The 19501-nt window shown below is 38.1% G+C and overlaps 1 protein-coding gene across 1 annotated transcript in view; it reads left to right on the top strand.

The window, feature by feature from the left end:
* CDC73 (cell division cycle 73) overlaps positions 1-18870 on the top strand; it is a 157576-nt gene extending 138706 nt beyond the window's left edge. The window contains exons 14-17 of the mRNA XM_019530705.1: positions 6803-6964; positions 8755-8855; positions 16286-16427; positions 17950-18870. Of these exons, the coding sequence (XP_019386250.1) occupies positions 6803-6964; positions 8755-8855; positions 16286-16427; positions 17950-17986 (442 nt within the window). The 3' untranslated portion in view covers positions 17987-18870. The remainder of the gene's footprint in view (positions 1-6802; positions 6965-8754; positions 8856-16285; positions 16428-17949) is intronic.
* Positions 18871-19501: the final 631 nt, after the last annotated feature.

The following is a 19501-nucleotide window of genomic DNA, read 5'->3' as shown; positions in this document are numbered from 1 at the left end:
CCACTAGCAGGGAATTCTGGGGGGAAAAAAAAAACCATGGCAAGACACCCCAAAAGGGCCAAAGTCTATATAGATAAGGTTTAAAAAAGCTGCCATCTGGGCCAGGGGCTTCTCTGTACTCACACCCCCTGCCCAGAACACAATAAATAAGCCATTAGAAAATAAATAAATGTTAAATAATTGAGGTTTATATAGTATTACTGTAGTACATAAGTTTTGTTGACTAACAAAAGACCAAAGTAATTTTCCTTGATTACTGAGTACATTTCAGATGTATTCCACATGAAAGTTGGTAATGTGCAACTCAGGTTTAAATTAGACAGCCTAAAATGTACTCTTCAGAATTCCAATTTTTATATGTAATAAATATGCATGCACTTTAACAATTTGGAAAAAAAAAAAAGGAAGATAACTTACTTCAGACTGAGTGAAAACAGCCATAAAATTTGCTGTACTGTATTGGGTTGAGTGAAACATCTGCAGGTTTCATATAGTTCTATAGTGGAAAGCTATACATAACATGGATCTCACTCCTTTCCGTAATGAGTTTTGGTTGTAAATGTTGAAGGAAGTTGCATGCATATTGTTTGTACATATTTTCCAGACATCATTGGAGAGTGCCTTTTTCTTCCCTTGCAGCTTCCTCCTTGTTTCTTTAGACGGTATTCCTCCAAGACTCAAAGTGTTAATAGAAAATCAGAGCTCAGGTTCTGTGAATGCCTTTAATTCCATCCTGTCAGACTTTGAGAATTAGCATTTTAAAAGAGCAGGGTTGGCTAAAGTTGGAGCTATAGAGCAGTGCTCTTAAAGCTGCTTTTATTTAATCTAGGAGTATAATTTTCATTCATATAACTATTTCCCTAGTCTCTTTCTAATCTTAGTGTGCTTTTAATGTTTTCTGTTCAATTGTTTTAAAAATCTAGGGCAGTGAAACCATTTCAGATGCGTTTGTTTTAAGTATTAATGTTCGTATGTTGCTTAGAAATTGAAAAGCATTGTATATATGCCAAGTTGATTTTTTAAAATTTACTACCCATAAATACTGTCCACTGTGCCTCTTCAACCCAGACTTCTTGGAGAACTTTTAAAGTTAACAGATGTTTACAGGTTATGCTTTGCCTGTCAGATGAATTTACAAGTGTATTAGTGAGTAACAAATTAAAGCAGATTTTGTAACAATTACACTTAAGCTATAGAAAAAAAATAATATGAATTGCATAGTTTAACATCTTAGTCTGAAATACACTCTTTGCTACAAGTGTAACACATAATAAGGAAAGGGGAGAGGGGAGGGAGGAGGGAATAACACACCTGCAAGATTAGGACACTTGGCTATGGTTTAAATGGAAAATGAAGAAGTAGGCTGAGGTGGAAAGCTTAGAAATGTCTAACATGCAGATTCATAATTGGCCTCATTCAATCACAGAATTCCAGAAACTGTGAAACACCTTAATCTGCAAATATTAGTAGTGCAATAAAGAAATGGTGTGGAAAGTCCTGATGTAAGCAAGAACTCTGATTTTTATTTCTAATTACAGAATATCTTCACTTATTCATGCAAATGGCCAGAAGACATTGAAGCTTATTAGATTCTTACAGATTAGCTATTAACTGAACATATTTGATAATGCATTGCAAAATCTAATTTTTCACTTTGTCAAGCATAGTTTAATTTTCATACTTCGTAGCCTAGTAAATGTACTATAGTGCATTTTATATGAATATGTCTTAGAAATGAGATCCAGTTATAGGGGTCCTCTGAGTATTTGCAAAATGAGGAGATACTGCCACGTTTTTGGGAGGATAAGTCTTATGCCCATTAATGAAATAAGAATCTTGAAGTGGTATTGATTTCAGTAATTTATGTGGTAGGATCCATATGCAACTTGCTGCTTATTTAGTTGACTACTTGTGTCAAGTTTTGGAATGATGGATTCTGAATAGCTGTGGAAAGAACAATTTTTTTGCCCCCTTTGAAACAACTTAAAAGTTGTTAAACAGTTGTTACCTTGGATGACGAAGCATAAGTGTCAAGTGCAGGCTATTGCAAATTGAGGGTGATTAACTAATTGTAGGTTTGCTAAAAGTCCCTAGAAGAAGCACAGGGCATTTTGCAGTGCCCAAATTTGTTTTAGTATAAAAGATATTTGGTCAGAGCTTTCAGATTTGGTTCATAGCCACGTTTTTTATTTTTGGAATACATTTGGGTTTCCCTTGTATTTGAATCATGTTACATTAAAACATGTAATATAGAAAAATTTAAGATTGATCTTAAGTAGGTACAATATAGCTTAGTTTTGCATGTATAATCAGCATACTGCTTTATTCATTCACCCAACTTTTCTGGGTTTTGGGGTTTTTTTACTACTTTCCAAAAAAAGTTATCCCAGATCTTTAGCAGTCTGTTTGCAGGTAAAGCATCTACAGTTTTACTCTTTGTAAACTGTAGAAAGTCACAGAATTGATTAGTGTCGTGGACAACTTTAATGAATGGTTTGATAGTTTACCATTCTAGTTGTTATGTATGTAAAGTGTCCCAAAAGTGATAAATCTTTCCATCATTGAACACAATATAGAACACAATCCAGATCTCTCAGTAGCTATAAACTTTAATTTCCCCATAAGGTTTTTTTTTTTGGTCTTTGAAGATTCATCATCTCTTGCCTTTTCCTGATCTTACTGTATTTCAGTTCTTTACTGCATTTATCCATGTACCAAATTTTGCCGTAATCATATTAAAATACTTATTTCATAATGAAGTAGCAAATGTGGAGCCAGTTGTCAAAACCTGAAGTATATCAGGCCATCCATTATTTCATAGATTTCGTAGACATTGGGGCTGGAAGGGACCTCGTGACATCATTGGGTCCAGCCTCCTGCCCAAAGGGCAGGAAGTCAGCTGGGGTCAGATGATCCCAGCAAGATAATCATCCAAACCCTTCTTGAACATGTCCAGGTAGGTGCTTGCACCACTTCAGGGGATAGTCTATTCCAGACTCTGGAGACTCAGATGGTAAAGAAATTTTTCCTTATGTCCAGTCTAAAACACTTTTCCAGCAGTTTGTGACCATTGGACCTTGTCTTCCCTTGGGGTGCCCTGGTGAACAGACATTCTCCCAGATCCTGATGCACACCCTTTATATACTTATAGGCTGCCACCAAGACCCCCTGAGTCTATGTTTTTCCAAGCTGAAGAGTCCCATGCCTCTCAGCCTCTCCCCATAAGGCCTGCTCTCCCGAACGCTGATCATGCGTGTGGCTCTCCCTCTAGACTCTTTCGAGCTTCTCCACATCCTTTTTAAAGTGTGGAGCCCAGAACTGGATGTAGTACTCCAGCTGCGGCCTCGCTAAGGCTGAATAAAACAGGACGATGATATCTTGGGTCTTGCTTGAGATGCATTGGTAGATGTAAGCCAGAGTTTTATTTGCTTTGCCAGCTGTGGCATTACATTGGTGGCTAATATTCATCTTGTGGTCAATCATGACCCCCCAAGTCTTTCAGTGATAGTGCTAGTGAGTGTAGCACTGCCGAGCTTATGGGTATGATGTGAGTTCTTTCTCCCATGGTGGAGCACCTTACCTTTCTCTATGTTGAAAGTCATCAGGTTTTGATCTGCCCACTTAGCAAGCCTGTCCAAGTCGGCCTGAATCCCCAGCCTGTCTTATGTTGTGACTGTGCTTCCCCATAATTTGGTGATATCTGCAAACTTGGCCAGTTCGCTTCTGACACCCAAGTGCAGGTCATTTATGAATATATTAGAGTACTGGCCCAAGTACTGAACCCTGAGGGATTCCACTGGTCACCATGCGCCATGTTGACTTGGTTCCATCAACTATCACTCTTTGTTCCCCAGCCATCAGACCAGAAAGTTGTTGAGGCTGCAGGTCCCTAGTTGTCATGAGGACATCATGGGAGACCAAGTCGAAGGCTTTTTTGAAATCCAAGTAAATGATGTCAACCTCTTCTCCCTATCCAGGTGACATGTCACCTGGTCATAGAAGAAGATGAGGTTGGTCAGGCATGACCTACCTGTAACAAGGCCATGTTGGCTGTCTCAGAATGAGGCTGCCTGTTGGCCTATTGTGAATCTAAAATAATGTAATTGCAATTCAGAGTTCTTTTGTTTTCATGCAGAAGACCCATCTTGTATACTCAAATGCCCAGTCTGCAGCAAGCTTCAAAATAAATGTGTAGCTGCGAGAATATTTTTCTGTCGTACCCTATGCATCTTGTGTTTTGGAAATCATGTCTATTTGGAATGAATGTCTAGTCCTTACATGGTACAGAAGGGTGGAAACAGTTCCCCATATTCCCTTACGTATTCTCAATCTTCCTTTACCTTCCATGAATAATGTTGGGAAGAGAGAGAACACGGAACTATCTTTACCCTTTAAAATTCTGGTGCTTTTATGTTGCAAGTAACATCTTATAAGATTACAGCAATCTTACTTCAAAATAATCATTCCTTATGGTACAACCAACAAATGCTACAAAAGCATTAAGTTGCCTCTGCTGTTACTAGCAAGACATTATAATCAGAATTACTGGGGGGGGAGGGGGTTGTTTTTTGTGACCCAGTATTCCATATTCTAATTAAATTTCTAATGACATACAGTGGCTAACAGATTATCTCTTTCCATTGCTTAGTCATTTCAAAGCATACATTGAAGGAATGTGGAGAAGTCTTAATGTACTTTACAGTAGTTAAGGGATATACAGTCCTATTTCAATATATTACAAATTTCTTGTTACTCCCTTGGCTTATCAGATGGTTTCCAAGATGCGTTACACTTGGATGTAAATTTAAGTGGCGGGTAATTTTGTAGTAGACAAAGACAGTATAAACATGCAACTCTTCTTGTGCTACATGAATCATAGTTTTATAATATTTGTAATATGGATTGATGTTTAGGTCCCAATTCTTACTTATTTCCATTTTTATTGTTTCTCTGCACTGAAGGGCAATTAAAAGGCACATTTCTGAAATTGGAGTTTTCTTTTTGCTATTTAAAATCTATTAATTAAACTTTTTAAAGAGGCTATAGGGTGTTTTGTTTTTGTTGTTTCTGTTGGAAACGTCAGGAAAATCAACAATGTCCTAATTTTGCTGTAAGATTTATTGAAGATCTTTCTCTACTGTTAGGTTTTACATTTTAATTAAAGTGTTGCTATTGAATCTAAAACAAACCTTTTTTTTCAAAATGTTAATTGTTGAACATAGACAGGTGTTAACTCAACCTAGAATCTTCATCCAAGCTGCCTAAAACTCCTTTTTTCCTTTTTTTTTTTTTAAGCTTTTATTTTTTATTCTCGTGACTCTTCTGTCGAGTCATTTACACTATCTTCTAGACAAAACACGATTTCTCCCCCCCAGCGCCCAATACCATATATACAGATGGACAGACTAAAAAATAACCTGAACATCCTGTTTAAAATAAACAAAAAACCTGCAGCCCCTTTTTTGCTACTAATTTATTTCTGATACTATTTCCTAATTGTGTACAAATTATTATATTTTAAACTTTATTTCCAGAGCTCATGATTTATCTCACTGTTAAGGGTAATGCCATTGATTTTTTTTAAGTAATTAAAATTTCATAGAAAATACATATTTTACTAAAAAATATGGGAATAAGACTCCATTGTTACCCACAGTAATTCTTGTACTAAAGAGAAAAATGTGGTATAATGGGTAGAGCACTGGTCTTAAAAAGAGCCAGCTTCTGTTTCTGGCCCTGCAATTGGCATTGGACCAGTTGCTTTTACCTGTGAGATTTCCCCATCTATGAAATAGAGATAATGATATTTCTTGATATTTTTTTTCCTTCCCCAAAGTCCATTGAGATCCAGTGGTGAAAAGCATCTATACAAGAGCTAGGTATTGCTACAATCCGAGGTGCTAGTTCTGCAAATTGTTCCACACATTTTATTTAACAATAGGATATATGAGAGAGACCCCTGGAACTTCATGGCATATATATGCCTGTACTAGGGCAATGGAGTTTAGATCATCTTTTACTATAGTAGGTATTCAAAAGTGACCACAGTCACCCCATGATAGGGATCCACAGTGTATATCAAATCAGTCTATGATTTGTCTGAATGCAGTGTTTAAATGAATATAATTGATGGCATTTTCAGGCTGATGGTCCAGCTATTAAGAAATTGGAAGTTGATATTCATTTTGTGCATAGAAAACTGTAATAGAGATTGGTGTTTCTACTCCTGGCAAGTAATAAACAACCCTTTTCTCCCCAACTCTTGAAGACTGAATGCTCTTGTGAGAGGAGGGTATAGTACCAACTTATTGCTGATACTTGGCCTTTTGGCCTCCCCACCAGGAGGAAATAAGGAAGGCATGACAACCTCTATTAGATAGCTTCAGGACGTGTTAGGTTAATATATTTGTATCCTGATTTGACTACACACCTTGCATCTTGTCTGTCTTGCTGCTTATGATTGACTTTTTCCATAGACCCATGGATGCAGTTTTTCAGTGCAGAAGTTTGATACACCGATTTTTGTACCTGTTAGCTTTTTCTCTTGGCACAAAATGCTTTAATTTTTGTTTGAACATAAGCATTTTTACTAATTCATAGATTTAGGTTTTAAGATGACACCTTATTTTAGCAAGTCCTTTTCAACGGTAATAATAGGAGGTTTCTGAGGCAAACCTTGATGAGAATCGTTTGAACCATTAAAAATCCTTGTTATGAGCTTCTCTGATTTAATGCAAGGAATTTATGGCTTTTTGTTAATATCAAACAGGGGGTATCCATTAAGTATTCTCTATTTCCTAAGGTTTGTACCATCGGATGAAAAGAAGAAACAAGGTTGTCAACGAGAAAATGAAACTTTAATACAGAGAAGGAAGGACCAGATACAGCCTGGTGGAACTACAGTCAGTGTTACTGTACCGTATCGAGTGGTAGATCAGCCTCTGAAACTGATGCCACAAGACTGGTAAAACAGGGTTTCTCTTTTTAAAGTCCTTTTTTACACTTTTATTTGTCTTTTTCCAGCATAGGAACACAGCATGTAAAATGATGTAATAAAATATTGTTTATCCAATTAAGGCATGAAATATATACAGAAATGGTTAGACAATGATTCTGCCACAGTGTTTTTTTCCCTTTCGGTATACAGAATGTTTGATCAAACTTATTACATAAAAAACAAACCCTAGCTTTTTTTTCCCTTTTTTTAATGATATATGCAATATTCTGGTTTTATCCCAAACTCTTACTTGTATGAAACCACTAAAGAGTATGAACATAACACTCCACCTTCTCAGAATCACACCTGTTGTGCTGTTTAAATCATTTAAATATTGTCACCTTTAAAAGAAGTATTCCCATCAGTAGTAATTCTTTCTGAAGGGGATGCAATTTTAAAAAGGAATTTTTGATCCTTCGGAAAGAATTTGATTGTCATGCATACTTTTAAGTTAAAGTAGAAGATTCCAGATCACAGGCTCTTACTGGTCCAGACAGAATCCTGGGAAGTGGGAGAGGCAGTCATGGGATTCTTTGTGTATTTGGGGTGCATTTTAAACTAGTCGCCCCCTTCCTAAGGGAGTTTCTTAATGTCCTAAGCTTATTAAAAGAACATTTTTTTCATACTTTATTTTAACCATATAGGCTGCATCTAGATAAGCATGGCCATGCAGTTTATTTATATTGTAGAGTCTTATAGTCTCTTGTAATATTCAAAACTGTATGCTAATAGTACATAATGTATACAAGAGGCTACTTGTATATATACTACTTTACATAGTTCCTCAACATTATTTTTTAAAGAAGTGAAATTCCTTTTACATGCTTGTTTTACAACGAGTATGTGAGACTTTGTGGACAATTATTATTTTTGCTGTGGATGTAATCTTTGCACCAGCTAATGCAAAGAATGTTTTTCAGTGATATAACCATAGTTCTTTAGCATTTTGGAGAAAACTGATTACTTTTTTTCTCAAACAAAAAAAAAGAAAAAATCTTATACCAATATAAATTTAGAAATTAGATGATGGGGATTTTTTATGAATGCTTAGAGGCCAATGGCATTAGGCACTGTTCAGATATAGCAAAAGGGCCAGCCCCAGAGGCACTATGGGTTTTGAACAGTTTATTTTCCTAGTGTAAGAATTCTCTTGTGCTTAACAACAAATAGATTTTCTTAGACTACATGCAGTGGTTACATAGACTTGTAAATCACTTTAAAAAGGAAGGTAAAAGTGGTGTAGTTTTCATATATTTTTTAAATAAAACTTTAAAGTATTCAGAATGAATCCTTTTATATTATTACTTCTCATTTAGTTTACAGTACAATTTGAAGAGAATCATTTTTAAAATGCTCAAGTGTGTGGTTTTTGTTTTGATTTTTAAAAAGTACAAAACCGTAATCTCCTAAAATTTTAAGCAGGATTTGACTTCTGACCAATGAAAATTGAAATTTAGTTTCATTCAGCAAAAGGCAGAAATTGAAGTCCAGAAAGATTATATATTAGAATATCTGGTTGCGTTGATGCTGAAAAGACTAAAAGTGGTGACAGGAAAAAGCAAATGCACAGGAAGTACTGCAGTCATTAATGTGCAATAATGCTAATATTAACATAATTTCTTTTTATAAGGTACAGTGCAAGGTAGTATTGACAGCAGCCAATTTCACATGAATAATTGATAGCTTTTTCCCTTCAGGTTTTTACTATGATTAGAACTTCAGGTCTTCATTGTGTGCATCTGTTCCCATATTTTTAGGGATCGTGTGGTGGCAGTGTTTGTGCAGGGTCCTGCTTGGCAGTTCAAAGGCTGGCCTTGGCTGTTGCCTGATGGATCACCTGTTGATATCTTCGCAAAAAGTAAGCTTTCACTTAAGCTTTAATGCTCTTATGTTTTTATAACGCATTCAGGCTTGGCAAGAGTATGCATTACAAGATGGTTCAAGCTAGATGTGGACAGGTGCTGATGTCCTTGCACTCAGCTATGATTCCCATTCCCTACTCGCCTGGAAATGGCATACCAATCTGGCTAAGTTTCTCCAGGAAAGAAATTGTTCAGTGAGACAAGAAGGCTGTTGCTATAGAACAGTTTGTTTGTATTTCGCTTTGAGAAGATGTATTAATAGTGTAGGCAGCCAGTTGCCCTTACTCCTAGAAGCAGTGGTAACAGGTAGACTTACTGAATGTGAATCTCCTTGTCTTCCCTATGATTGGCCTTCATCAGCTTCTAATGTTTTCCATAACAATAGTTTATCCTGCCAACAAAAGCTAACCACAGCCTAGCAGATCCTTTCTACTAAGCAGAATCTGGCAGCTCCCAGAAATTTTACTGCTTCTCAAAATTGTTACAGTGCTTACTGGGTGTTTCTGAAACATCAACCACACAGACTTTTATTCTCCCCTTTTTTATAAACAAAGAAAAATCTACATTATTGCAGACTTGCAACACATTCATTTTTCTCCAAAATAAAAACATGTCTCTACGGGTTGAGTGGGTAGGTATTTGGGTTTTTTTGTTGTTGATGTGCATACCCTGGGCTAGGCCCTGGCACAACCAGGAATGTCTGCTATGACTTGGTGTTTGTTTTCCTACATTGTGAAACATAGACCAGTGGCGGCTTGTGCAGCATTATTTGAAGGATCTGTGGTCCTTCACTGGCTTGTGTTCTGTACTCCCATTTCACATGCCACTAAGTGCCCCTACATGTGTGCTTTAATGCGCATTAGCTTATTTTAATGAACATTAAAGCATCGTGCAGGGTGCCTGTACACGAGCGCAGAGGCTGCTTCGACGCACAGGATTAATAGAGTCTGCTGGAGCATGATAATTACTGTGTTCTAGCAGCCTCCCTCATCTCCTGCATCAGTGTCCTCATGCTTCAAAATTAACAGTGGGGATGCTTGAACTAAAGCTCGTTAAGCAAGCTTTAACTCAAGCACCCTGGCACCATTTTGCAACTCAGGGATGCTGATACAAGACGTTGGTGCTTTAGTTAGAGCGGCTCTGGGAACCACTCTTAATTAAAGCCTGACCTCCCCACCCCACTTGGAGCACATATAAAAATGCCCCAAAAATGCACTTTTGCTAATGTGCATTAAAATGAGATAATGTGCCTTTTACCAGTACCTCACAGTAGAAGTATTTAATGTGCATTAGCAAAAGCACATAAATGAATATGTAGATATGCCCACAGTATACTAGCTATAGTCTTCAGGTGAGAATACACCCAGCTTTTGTCCCCTTCTATTCTGGATAACTAGTCCATGTGCACATGCCCAGAGTTGAAATTTTTTAGCTTCTGTAGGCCCCTCCCAGTAACAGGCAGTGTATTCTGTTTAAGTACACAGCTTTGGAATTGAAGAAAAGGCACTTATGTAGAATGTTAGAATGCAGTGCTTCTGGCTCTGGTATTAGCCCTAAAAATGATTAATTAGCTTCCCTAATTTTAAGGCTTCTAATAGTTAGTTTCAGATCTGGTCTTAGAAATCCTGAAAATGAGTTTTGGGGCTGTGAATTCTGACAGCACACTAAGCAGTGCTGTTTAAGGACATAGTGCTGTCAGTGCTATGATTAAGCAGCCCCAAAACTGAATATTAAGGGCCTAGAAAATGAAGGGAGATGTGCATGAAATTGACTAGCTCCAGTCATTTTCAAGGCTTCTAATACCAGCCCTTTGACAGCTGCTTCCCCTTCACTCTTTCTTTTAGGGAGTACAATTTGATATAAAGTAGATAAATACAGTGACAGCATGCAGTTAGCAGGAGTACATTTAATTTACAAAGCACACAGGCAGGCTGAAATATGCTATGCACGTAAGTGATTTTCACGTTTAACCGATATCTAGATAATTGGAGCTTTTAACAACGTAAGCAGTAAGCAACAAAATGGAACTGGTGTTTTAGGCAGTGAAGTGAATTATGCGTTTACTTGGCATGCAAATAAACAGGCCCATTCTTTGATTTCTTTTAAAGTGTGGATGTGAGCTGAAGAAACATGCCGGGGTGGGCTTGAAGACTAAGATGTGAGGATAAGAGTATATTTAGGAATAAGAGGATCTAGTTAGAATAAGAGAAGTGGCATGTAAAAAGATTTTAAAGAAAGGACAACATAATATGGGAAAAGTTATGTAAAAGCAAAACAAAGTTTACAATAGACTGAAAACAGCAAAAGAAATGGACATCTCCAAAACAGATGCAGAAAATGGAGTGAAGGAGAACCAAAAACCTTCTGAACTCATCAGTTATAAATACTTCATACTTACATTTTTTTAAAGAAATTTAGAGTAGCAGTTATTAACGTTGCTATATGGTGTGTGTATATATAGCAGAAAAAGAATTGAGTTCCATAGAAATGGTTTGCCATAGATAAGCTGATCTAGGAGAATTTAAGTCCTTGTTTGAAGACTTGAATTTAAAAGCACAAACTAGTATGGATGCTTAAGAGAGAATATTGGATATATTATCTGTCTGGGGACATGCATATGTTCAAACTGGGAACGGCACTATGACTATTCTTATCCATATGCATATGTATTTCTGGAAAGTAAAAAATGTTTTGCCCTTTCAAATGCTTCAGATTTCATAAAATGCCAGATATTTTAAAAATATTATTCTGGCACAGTCTAAGTTGTTTTTCTGTAAGACCATTGTGTTGCATTGTCTCTGAGGTGGGTGGGGGGATATATATTTTCCTACAAAAGTGTACTTTGTGTTTCAGCTTCAAGTCCATTTCCATTCGTATGGTAACTACAAATATCATTCATCACTTTGTCCATACACAGGGTCTTTAACTTCATAAACAGAGATCTGGGTTTTCAGTTTGCCATGGAAAAATGCTGTTTTTTTTTTTTTCCTTTGAAAGAGAAAAATGTCATAAACCATGGGTTTCCCCTTGCAGGCTGACAGTTCTAGCCTGCAAGAAGCGGCTTGGGGTTAGGGGGAGCAGGGCTTGGGGGATGCCGTGTGTGTGTGTGTGTGTGTGTGTGTGTGCGCGCGCGCACGCGCGCGCATATGCATGTGGCCAGCAATACAGCCTGGCAGTGATGGAGACTATCTCCTCCAGCTGCCTGCAGGTAAGTCTATGATGGGGGTCATAGGTGAGGGAGTGGGGCAGGGTTGGTGGAGGAGGTGCAGATTGAGGTGGCAGTAGCCATGGTGAGGGAGTGGGGCAAGGTTGGTGGCTGGGGCTATAGGGGTGCTGCCCAACCAGGGTAGTGCCTGTGGCTAGGGTGGAAAGTATGTCTGCAGGGCCAGGCTTGGAGAGGAGGACAAAACCCCGGTGGCCTGAAGGTGAGGCTTTGTGCACTTCCGTAATGCTGTGTGCACTTCTGAGGAAGGGTCAGGTGCCAGAGGCAACATGTCAGGGAAGTATGGGGGGCATGTGTCCCTTCAGATTTGTGTATGAGGCAGAGGAGGATGCAGGCTGCCTGCTCGGGAGCTCGGTGCTGTCATCACCACTACTGGGACCCCCATGCTAGCTGAGTCCCCCAGGAGAAGGACAGCAGGGCAGGGAGCTCTGAGCCCCATAGCAGGCAGGCCACATCCACCCCTGCCCTCCATTGGCTGCACTCTGCTCTGGCCACAGTAGCCACCACCACCTTTATGCAGCAGCTGTGGCTCTGGTGTTGTGGGGTGGCTGAGACCGGCACCCGCAGAACAGAGAGCAGGCAGGATGCAGCCGCTGGGTCTCATAACCTCGGCGGTTGGGGACCCCCTTTGGCAGAGCTGTGGGGCAGGGGGCTGTGGGTTAGGAATGAAGCCCCAGCTGGGATGGGGTGGGAGAAGACTGTGGATCAAGGATGAAAGGCACCAGTAGGGCCAGGTGGCTGCGGATCAGGAGTAAGGGGCACTGGCAGAGATGGGGGACTGTGGGTCAGGAGTGAGAGGCAGTGGCAGGGCACTGGCTTATCAGGACTACTTAGCACCACAAAGCAGCCAGGGGGAGGGGGCGGGGGGACAGCCAGAGTTGGACCTGCATCATGGTGACCGAAGGGAAAAGGGGAGCTCTGATTTTTCCATGATGAAAAAAAACCCAAAATCAAATGCCAAAATATAGATATTCAGAATTTTATTTTATTATAACAATTGAGGCACTGGTTGGTAGGATTCCATAGCTTAAAAGTTGTACATATGTCAATATAACATTGTGTTCAACTAATACATATATATCTATAGATATCTATCGATATATATCTCAGAGAATTTGGGATTTTTAAAAAGAGAAAACCAGGATCCCTGTTCATAAGTACTTTTTGATTTTATATCAGTCCATTATCTCACTTAGAGACTGTCAACTTTTACAGAAACTAAAAACCATTGCAGGCAACCTGGTCTAATTCCACAGTGATCGATTTAACAAAGATTTAAAGCCACGTATTGTAAATTGAAATTTTGGAAATAAGCTGATTGGCATAAAATTCACAAATGGATATCTAAATTCATTTAGTATATGCTGGAGTAGATGGTATGAAATCACGTCAAACTGGTTTTACTTTCTTCATTTTATGCTCATTAGAATCCTGTCGAGTCTTTTGTGAATGGATCTTAGAAAATGACTTTCTTTATCCTTTGTTGTCTTTTTTTCAATCTGTAGCATTTCCTTTCTTTTGAAATTATTTTGACTCTATTTTTGGATTGAGTACATAGTGTTCATATGAAGAATAACAATTTCCTTACACTTACACTCTAGTTATATTCGTAAGTGGACATTTAAAATGAAAAGTTTTAGTATTTTGCCACTTTAACCAACATGAATATTTTATTTGAATGCCATTTTAAAGGTCTTCCTGCTATAGCATATTTAATGTACTTTTATTGAACCTGAAGGTCAGTTCTAGTGGGTTGACTTTTGTTCAATAATATTTAGCCTCAACTCAAAGGTTCTGTTTGACATTCATAGATTTCTTTGTAAATGCGTAGCCTTGGCATACAATTATCTAGCCTTCCTGTGCATAGTTTAAAAGGCTTGGCATCATCTGATTTGCTTAGAGATATTCATTCTTAGTTTTCATTCAAGACACTTAAAATTCACTTGGTAATTTGGCGAGTGGTGTGATTTTTAGTTAGTATCTCAATTTCTTAATATGTTAAAACTAACAAATATGATTTTTTGTGTTAGGAATAGCTTCATAAATATGTATTTTGTATATTCTAATGTTCTTAGTATATTTTTTTTAAGGAAGCAGTTAGGTCTTGGCTAGGAGAACAGTGAAAACTATCAGAGTCATTTGGGCTGTGTACGCACATTCAAAGAAGTTGGGATAATTCTCTCAGGTTTGTTTTCTCCTGATAGTAAAATTTACCCAGAGCTGCATATATAGACATTCAAATGCTAAGGCCCTGAAGTGTGGAGAATTTACAGTGCTGACACTGTGCAGTTGTGGGGTGGGGGGGTCCTTATGTAGCACATCTCTGTTCTGCCAGCTCACTTAGTCTGCAAGGCAGTGTGTAAGGCAGGGCTGACTGGCTGAGACAGACTCTCTATAGATAGCCTGTGTTTTCCTGTAGCATACTGTGGCAGTTGTGAAGGGGATGTGCTCTGCTCGCTGCTGAAGCACCAGACTCCAATGAGCGACAGTCTCCCAAAGGAGCAGAGGGGAAGACGGAGGCCTGTGTTCTCTTTTGAGGGGAGACACGGCCTATACAGACATTTGCTCTCCCAGGAGAAACTATCCTGGGAGTGATGTAATAGTTGTTTCCAAGTTATTTTTCACATGGACTGGCCATTTTTTCTCTAGGAGAAAAAGCCTAAACATCTGTACATTCATGGATCCTTCTGGAAAAGCAGCAACTCAGGAGAAACTGAATGTCTGTATGAATCCTTGTTTAAAGATCTGACTCAGTTCTGTGGAAAGGAGATGTTAAGGCCTGGCCTTAGAGGAGAATTGACCAAAGTATATAAAATAATTATTTAGAAAAGGCTGGTCAGAAGTTCTAGTTTCTGACCAATTTAGTACTGGAAAAGCATCAGAAAATTTTAAGCAGTTGGAATTTTAGGGAGAGCTTTAAATATTTAAAAGATTGGATGCATTATCTAAATTGGAATTTGACAAAGGTAGCATTTATACTAGGGCAGGAAGTATCATGGGGTATTTTTAATACTTGCTGTGGTTAGTGCTTAAGTTTTATGCAATTCCTGTGAGACAACACTTTCAACAGCATACTGTCTTTTAACGTCCTGCTGTTACATTAGCTAAATACTAGTTCGTAGGTATAGCCTGCTGCTGAATCACTAAGATTATTTTCTGCAGCACTTTAGGATAACCTTGGAGTCTTAGCATCAAAACACTGATTAGGTTAGGACTGACAAAGTAATTTGCAAGATATGAGATTACAGCCTCAACTGCCATTTTTCCATTTATACAAATTAATCTGTAAAGAAAGTGTATAATGTGACCTACAGATCATGGCATGTGTTGAGGACTATACAGATAAATTTTTCTTTGGCAAGTTTCATCAACAATTCTTAACTGATTTTCATTGTACATCGGAGTGTATATTGGCATTTAATTAGACTCTGGTTGCGCTGCGGAAAAACATGAGAGAAGCAGTCTGTGTACGGGGAGCCAAAGGCATCTCATACAAATGTTCACACCGTGCCTGTCTAGCAGAAAAGCATTCTCATCAGTGACTCCCCACAAACCCAGCTTTGAGAGTTGCCAAGGTGTGGTGGAGTGGTAGATAATAGAATGGTAGCTCTGGTGATCACCTGCTTGTGCGGTAGTTTTACAAAGTGGTCTAGTAATGGGTTCAGGACTTGAAAATGTGGTTTAAAAACATCATTATTCCTTCAGTAGGTATCAGTGAGTACAGGTGAACTGAAAGGATGGCCATCCTGAAGTGGAAGCAAGGAAGGGAGATGCCAACAACTCGGTATAGGAGGTGAAGTCTACCTCTGTTTCTGTGGTAGTAAAACCATGCCTTCAAATGTATATGCAATAGTATACTTTCACTTTCAAGCAGTTCACGCAGCTGTAGATACTTAATATACAATGAAAATGCAGACTCAAAGGTTAAATTAATTTTCATTCTTGGTCAGATCTGAAAAGTCTGGCCAACTCAGAATTTCCATGTGTTTCTAGCTACAATAGGAGGAGATGGGTCATGGCTGTCAAATTCATAAACCTACCTAAATGACCTTTATTATTAACTGTTTTATAGAGAGTGGTTCTTGGTCCTTAGCGTTAATCTCAATTCTGAAGAATGCGGTGGTTTCTTTGTCAAAGTATTATTATCCTGATATAAACTTAATTGTGGTCATAGCCTAAATATTTCTCCATTGTATTTTGCAGTTAAAGCTTTCCATCTCAAATATGATGAAGTGCGTCTAGACCCAAATGTACAGAAATGGGATGTAACAGTGTTAGAACTAAGCTACCACAAACGGCATTTGGACAGACCAGTATTCTTACGTTTCTGGGAAACTTTGGACAGGTAAATACCATTTTTTCTCTAATATTTTTTTGAGGGTGGTGGTTGGTGTTTTGGTGGGGAGGAATTATTGCAGTGCCTCTTTCAGATATCAGAAAAATTGTATAGTTTAGAAAGTTTCAAGCAAAGTCTTGGAGCTAAAATAGTGCTTGTAATTCATGATTATGGGCCTGGCAGATTATCCTAAACTCTATCTGACCTAACAATAGAGGAACAGGACGGGGACAGGGGAGGAGAGGGAGTTAAATATTTGTGGGATGATAGATATTGAGTCTAATGCAAAAAAGTGACAGGTAAACAGTTAACCAATATACTAGTAAAAATATATCTATCTACAATTTAGGATGTTGATGTAATATGTCTTATGAACAATAAACATTAAGAAAATAGATGTCCGTATTGAATTAGTGTGTAAATTTAGTTGCAACAATTACTGCATCAGATTTTAATAGCAAAATAAGTATTTTAGGCTTATATTTCCAGAAGAGCCGAAGTGAATTAGGTTCCCGAATTCTTTTGCAATTCAAAACTACCTTATGATGCTCTGAAAAGTCTTGATTATATAATAAGTGTTCAAGCTCTTTTATTGCAGTATCTCCCAGCAATATATTCTGCAACTAACTGCACAGATGTTTCTGAAATTTTCCAATCCTGATTTACCATGACCTGAAGGCTTCTTTGACTGAGCTCTTATAACTCTAGGCATCACAATGGGTGTGGACAAGTTTGACATTTCTAGTGGGGAAAAATGCCACTCTTCTAAAAACTGCCGAGCATCAAGGCATTAATTTGGTTTCTCAGAAGAAGCTTGGCAGATCCATGAACAAGGTCATCCACTTTTGACCTGAAAGAGCTCATGCAAGGATAAATGCCTGTACCTTTTGGGGGCATACCCTTGCCACTCAACTCCTCCTGGTCCAAGCAAAGTCATGCAGCAGCTGCTTCCCTGCACCTTCCACAGATGAGATGGGGAGGGCAGATAGGACAGGGACCCCTGGGCATTTTCCCATGACTGTTGATCTCGGGGTAAGTAGAGCTACTGCTCTCCCCCTGGACCTCCATCCCTCCACCACCCCCACATCTTCCATAAACCAAGAGCACCTCAGTCCCAGGAATACACAGGGAGCATTTGAGCATTTTTATTAAGCAGGAGCTCATCCTTGTTTGTCTGCAGGGGAGAGGTGGGTGGCTGCAGGCCAAAATGCCTATAACGTATCTCTCACCACTTTTTCCAGCAATGAGCCCCTGTCCATAGCCCGTGTCTTAAAACAAATCAGAGTACTCCTAGCAGAGACTATTTAGCTACTTTTTTCCTTCATAATAATCAGTATTGTGAATGGGATAAAGAATGGACAGAATTCACATTTACTGTTGAAGCAACAAGGGTCCTTTTTATTTTTAACTTGATAATGTACGGAGGAGTGAGTTTTTAAGTGTTTTACTTTATTGTACAGCCTTTTTCCTTAAAAATTATACTTTTTTGTGTCTGCCACAAATGATATAATATTTCTTGCTAACATTGCAGGTACATGGTAAAGCACAAATCCCACTTGAGGTTCTGAATCCTTTGACTGCCATTTGATTCCTGGAGTTTGGATTAAGAAATGTGAAAGATGTTCCAGCTCGGAGACTAGAGAACTCGCTGTATGCATATGTCCAGAACTTTGCAAATGAAGAAGGGGTCACAGTTTAATCTTTTATAAGATCTTGTTTGGAAGCTTGTGCTATGACAGGTTGATATCTGTCATTATTAAAAGCAAAAGGGTTTTGCTTAAAACTATTTTTTTAATAATGTTAGCCTTCTAGTCTGCAATTCAAATTGTATATTTTGATAGCAGCAGTTTCTTCCCCATTTTGTTATATTAGCCACATTTTTAAATAATGTGTTTTGTTCCTCATTAGAAAATAGGTTGATTTTCACTGCAGGTTACAAAATGTGTGTGTGAGTGTGTGTGTGCGTGCATGAGTGCGCGCATGTGTGTGTGTATATGTGTATATATATAGATGTTATGAGGCATTCTAAACCACTTTTGCTTCCAGGTTTAGTTCTGATTTTCTTTGCTTTGTTTCATTTATTGAAAATATTTTGTTGTGAATGGTATTATATTTTAGTCTATAGGACTTGGGAGACTAAGCAAAGTGAAGATTGTTTTGGATAAATCAAAATGTCAACCTGTATATGTACTGTATATTCAGTCCGTCTTTATTGAAAAAGGGATGATGAATAATCAAGAACCACTTATTTGGTTATAATGTTCCAGTTTATCAAATCTCTAAATTTTATTATGAAATACATCCAAGTAATGCTAACACTGAATGTTCATCCTCTACAGGTCCTTTAATTAATTTAAAACTGAAAGTGTGTATGTGTACACTAACACCTATCAAAATGCCTTTATATGAGAGTCCAAACATTATATAAATTAAACAGTGAATAGAAAGGGGGCTAGTTTGCTTTGTTTAATACAACCACCACACACACTGAGTCCTTTTAACCTCATTACATTTATAACAACTCATACTTTAATACTTTTTCCTTATGACAAAAGTCACCCAAACCACTTTTCCAAGAGTTGTAATATTCTCATATGAGTTGCTAATGCGGTCTTTTTAGCAGCGTTGCTTTAGTACTGAAAATATATTCCAGTTACCAAAGAACACATTTGCTTGATCTAGAATATGAATGTATTCAGGCAACACTGGTATTTGTGTGAATTTAGCATACTTAGCTAGTAATTGGATGCTTATCTTGCTGGGATCCTATGACCCCAGCTGACTTCCTGCCCTTTGGGCAGGGGGCTGGACTCGATCTCCCGAGGTCCCTTCCAGCCCTAATGTCTATGAAATCTATGAAATTTAATATCAGTGGAGAGTTAAAAAAAAAAACAAAAAAAAACCAAACAAACAAACAACGCCCCCCCAAATAAAACAAAACAGTAACCTCCATATGCATATTTTTAATGGAAAAAAACATGTTTATATTTCTGTTAGTGAAATAAACCATGTTTTTTCTACTTGGCAATTTGAAGTTTGACCAAGAGTAAAATATTCTACGTGTTCCTCATTAGTTTTACTTT

Source organism: Crocodylus porosus, unplaced genomic scaffold (assembly GCF_001723895.1).
Source record: "Crocodylus porosus isolate Cpor-Errol unplaced genomic scaffold, CroPor_comp1, whole genome shotgun sequence".
Lineage (NCBI taxonomy): Eukaryota > Metazoa > Chordata > Crocodylia > Crocodylidae > Crocodylus > Crocodylus porosus.
The sequence above is the reverse complement of the archived record's forward strand: the minus strand, read 5'-3'. Positions and strand labels throughout refer to the sequence as shown.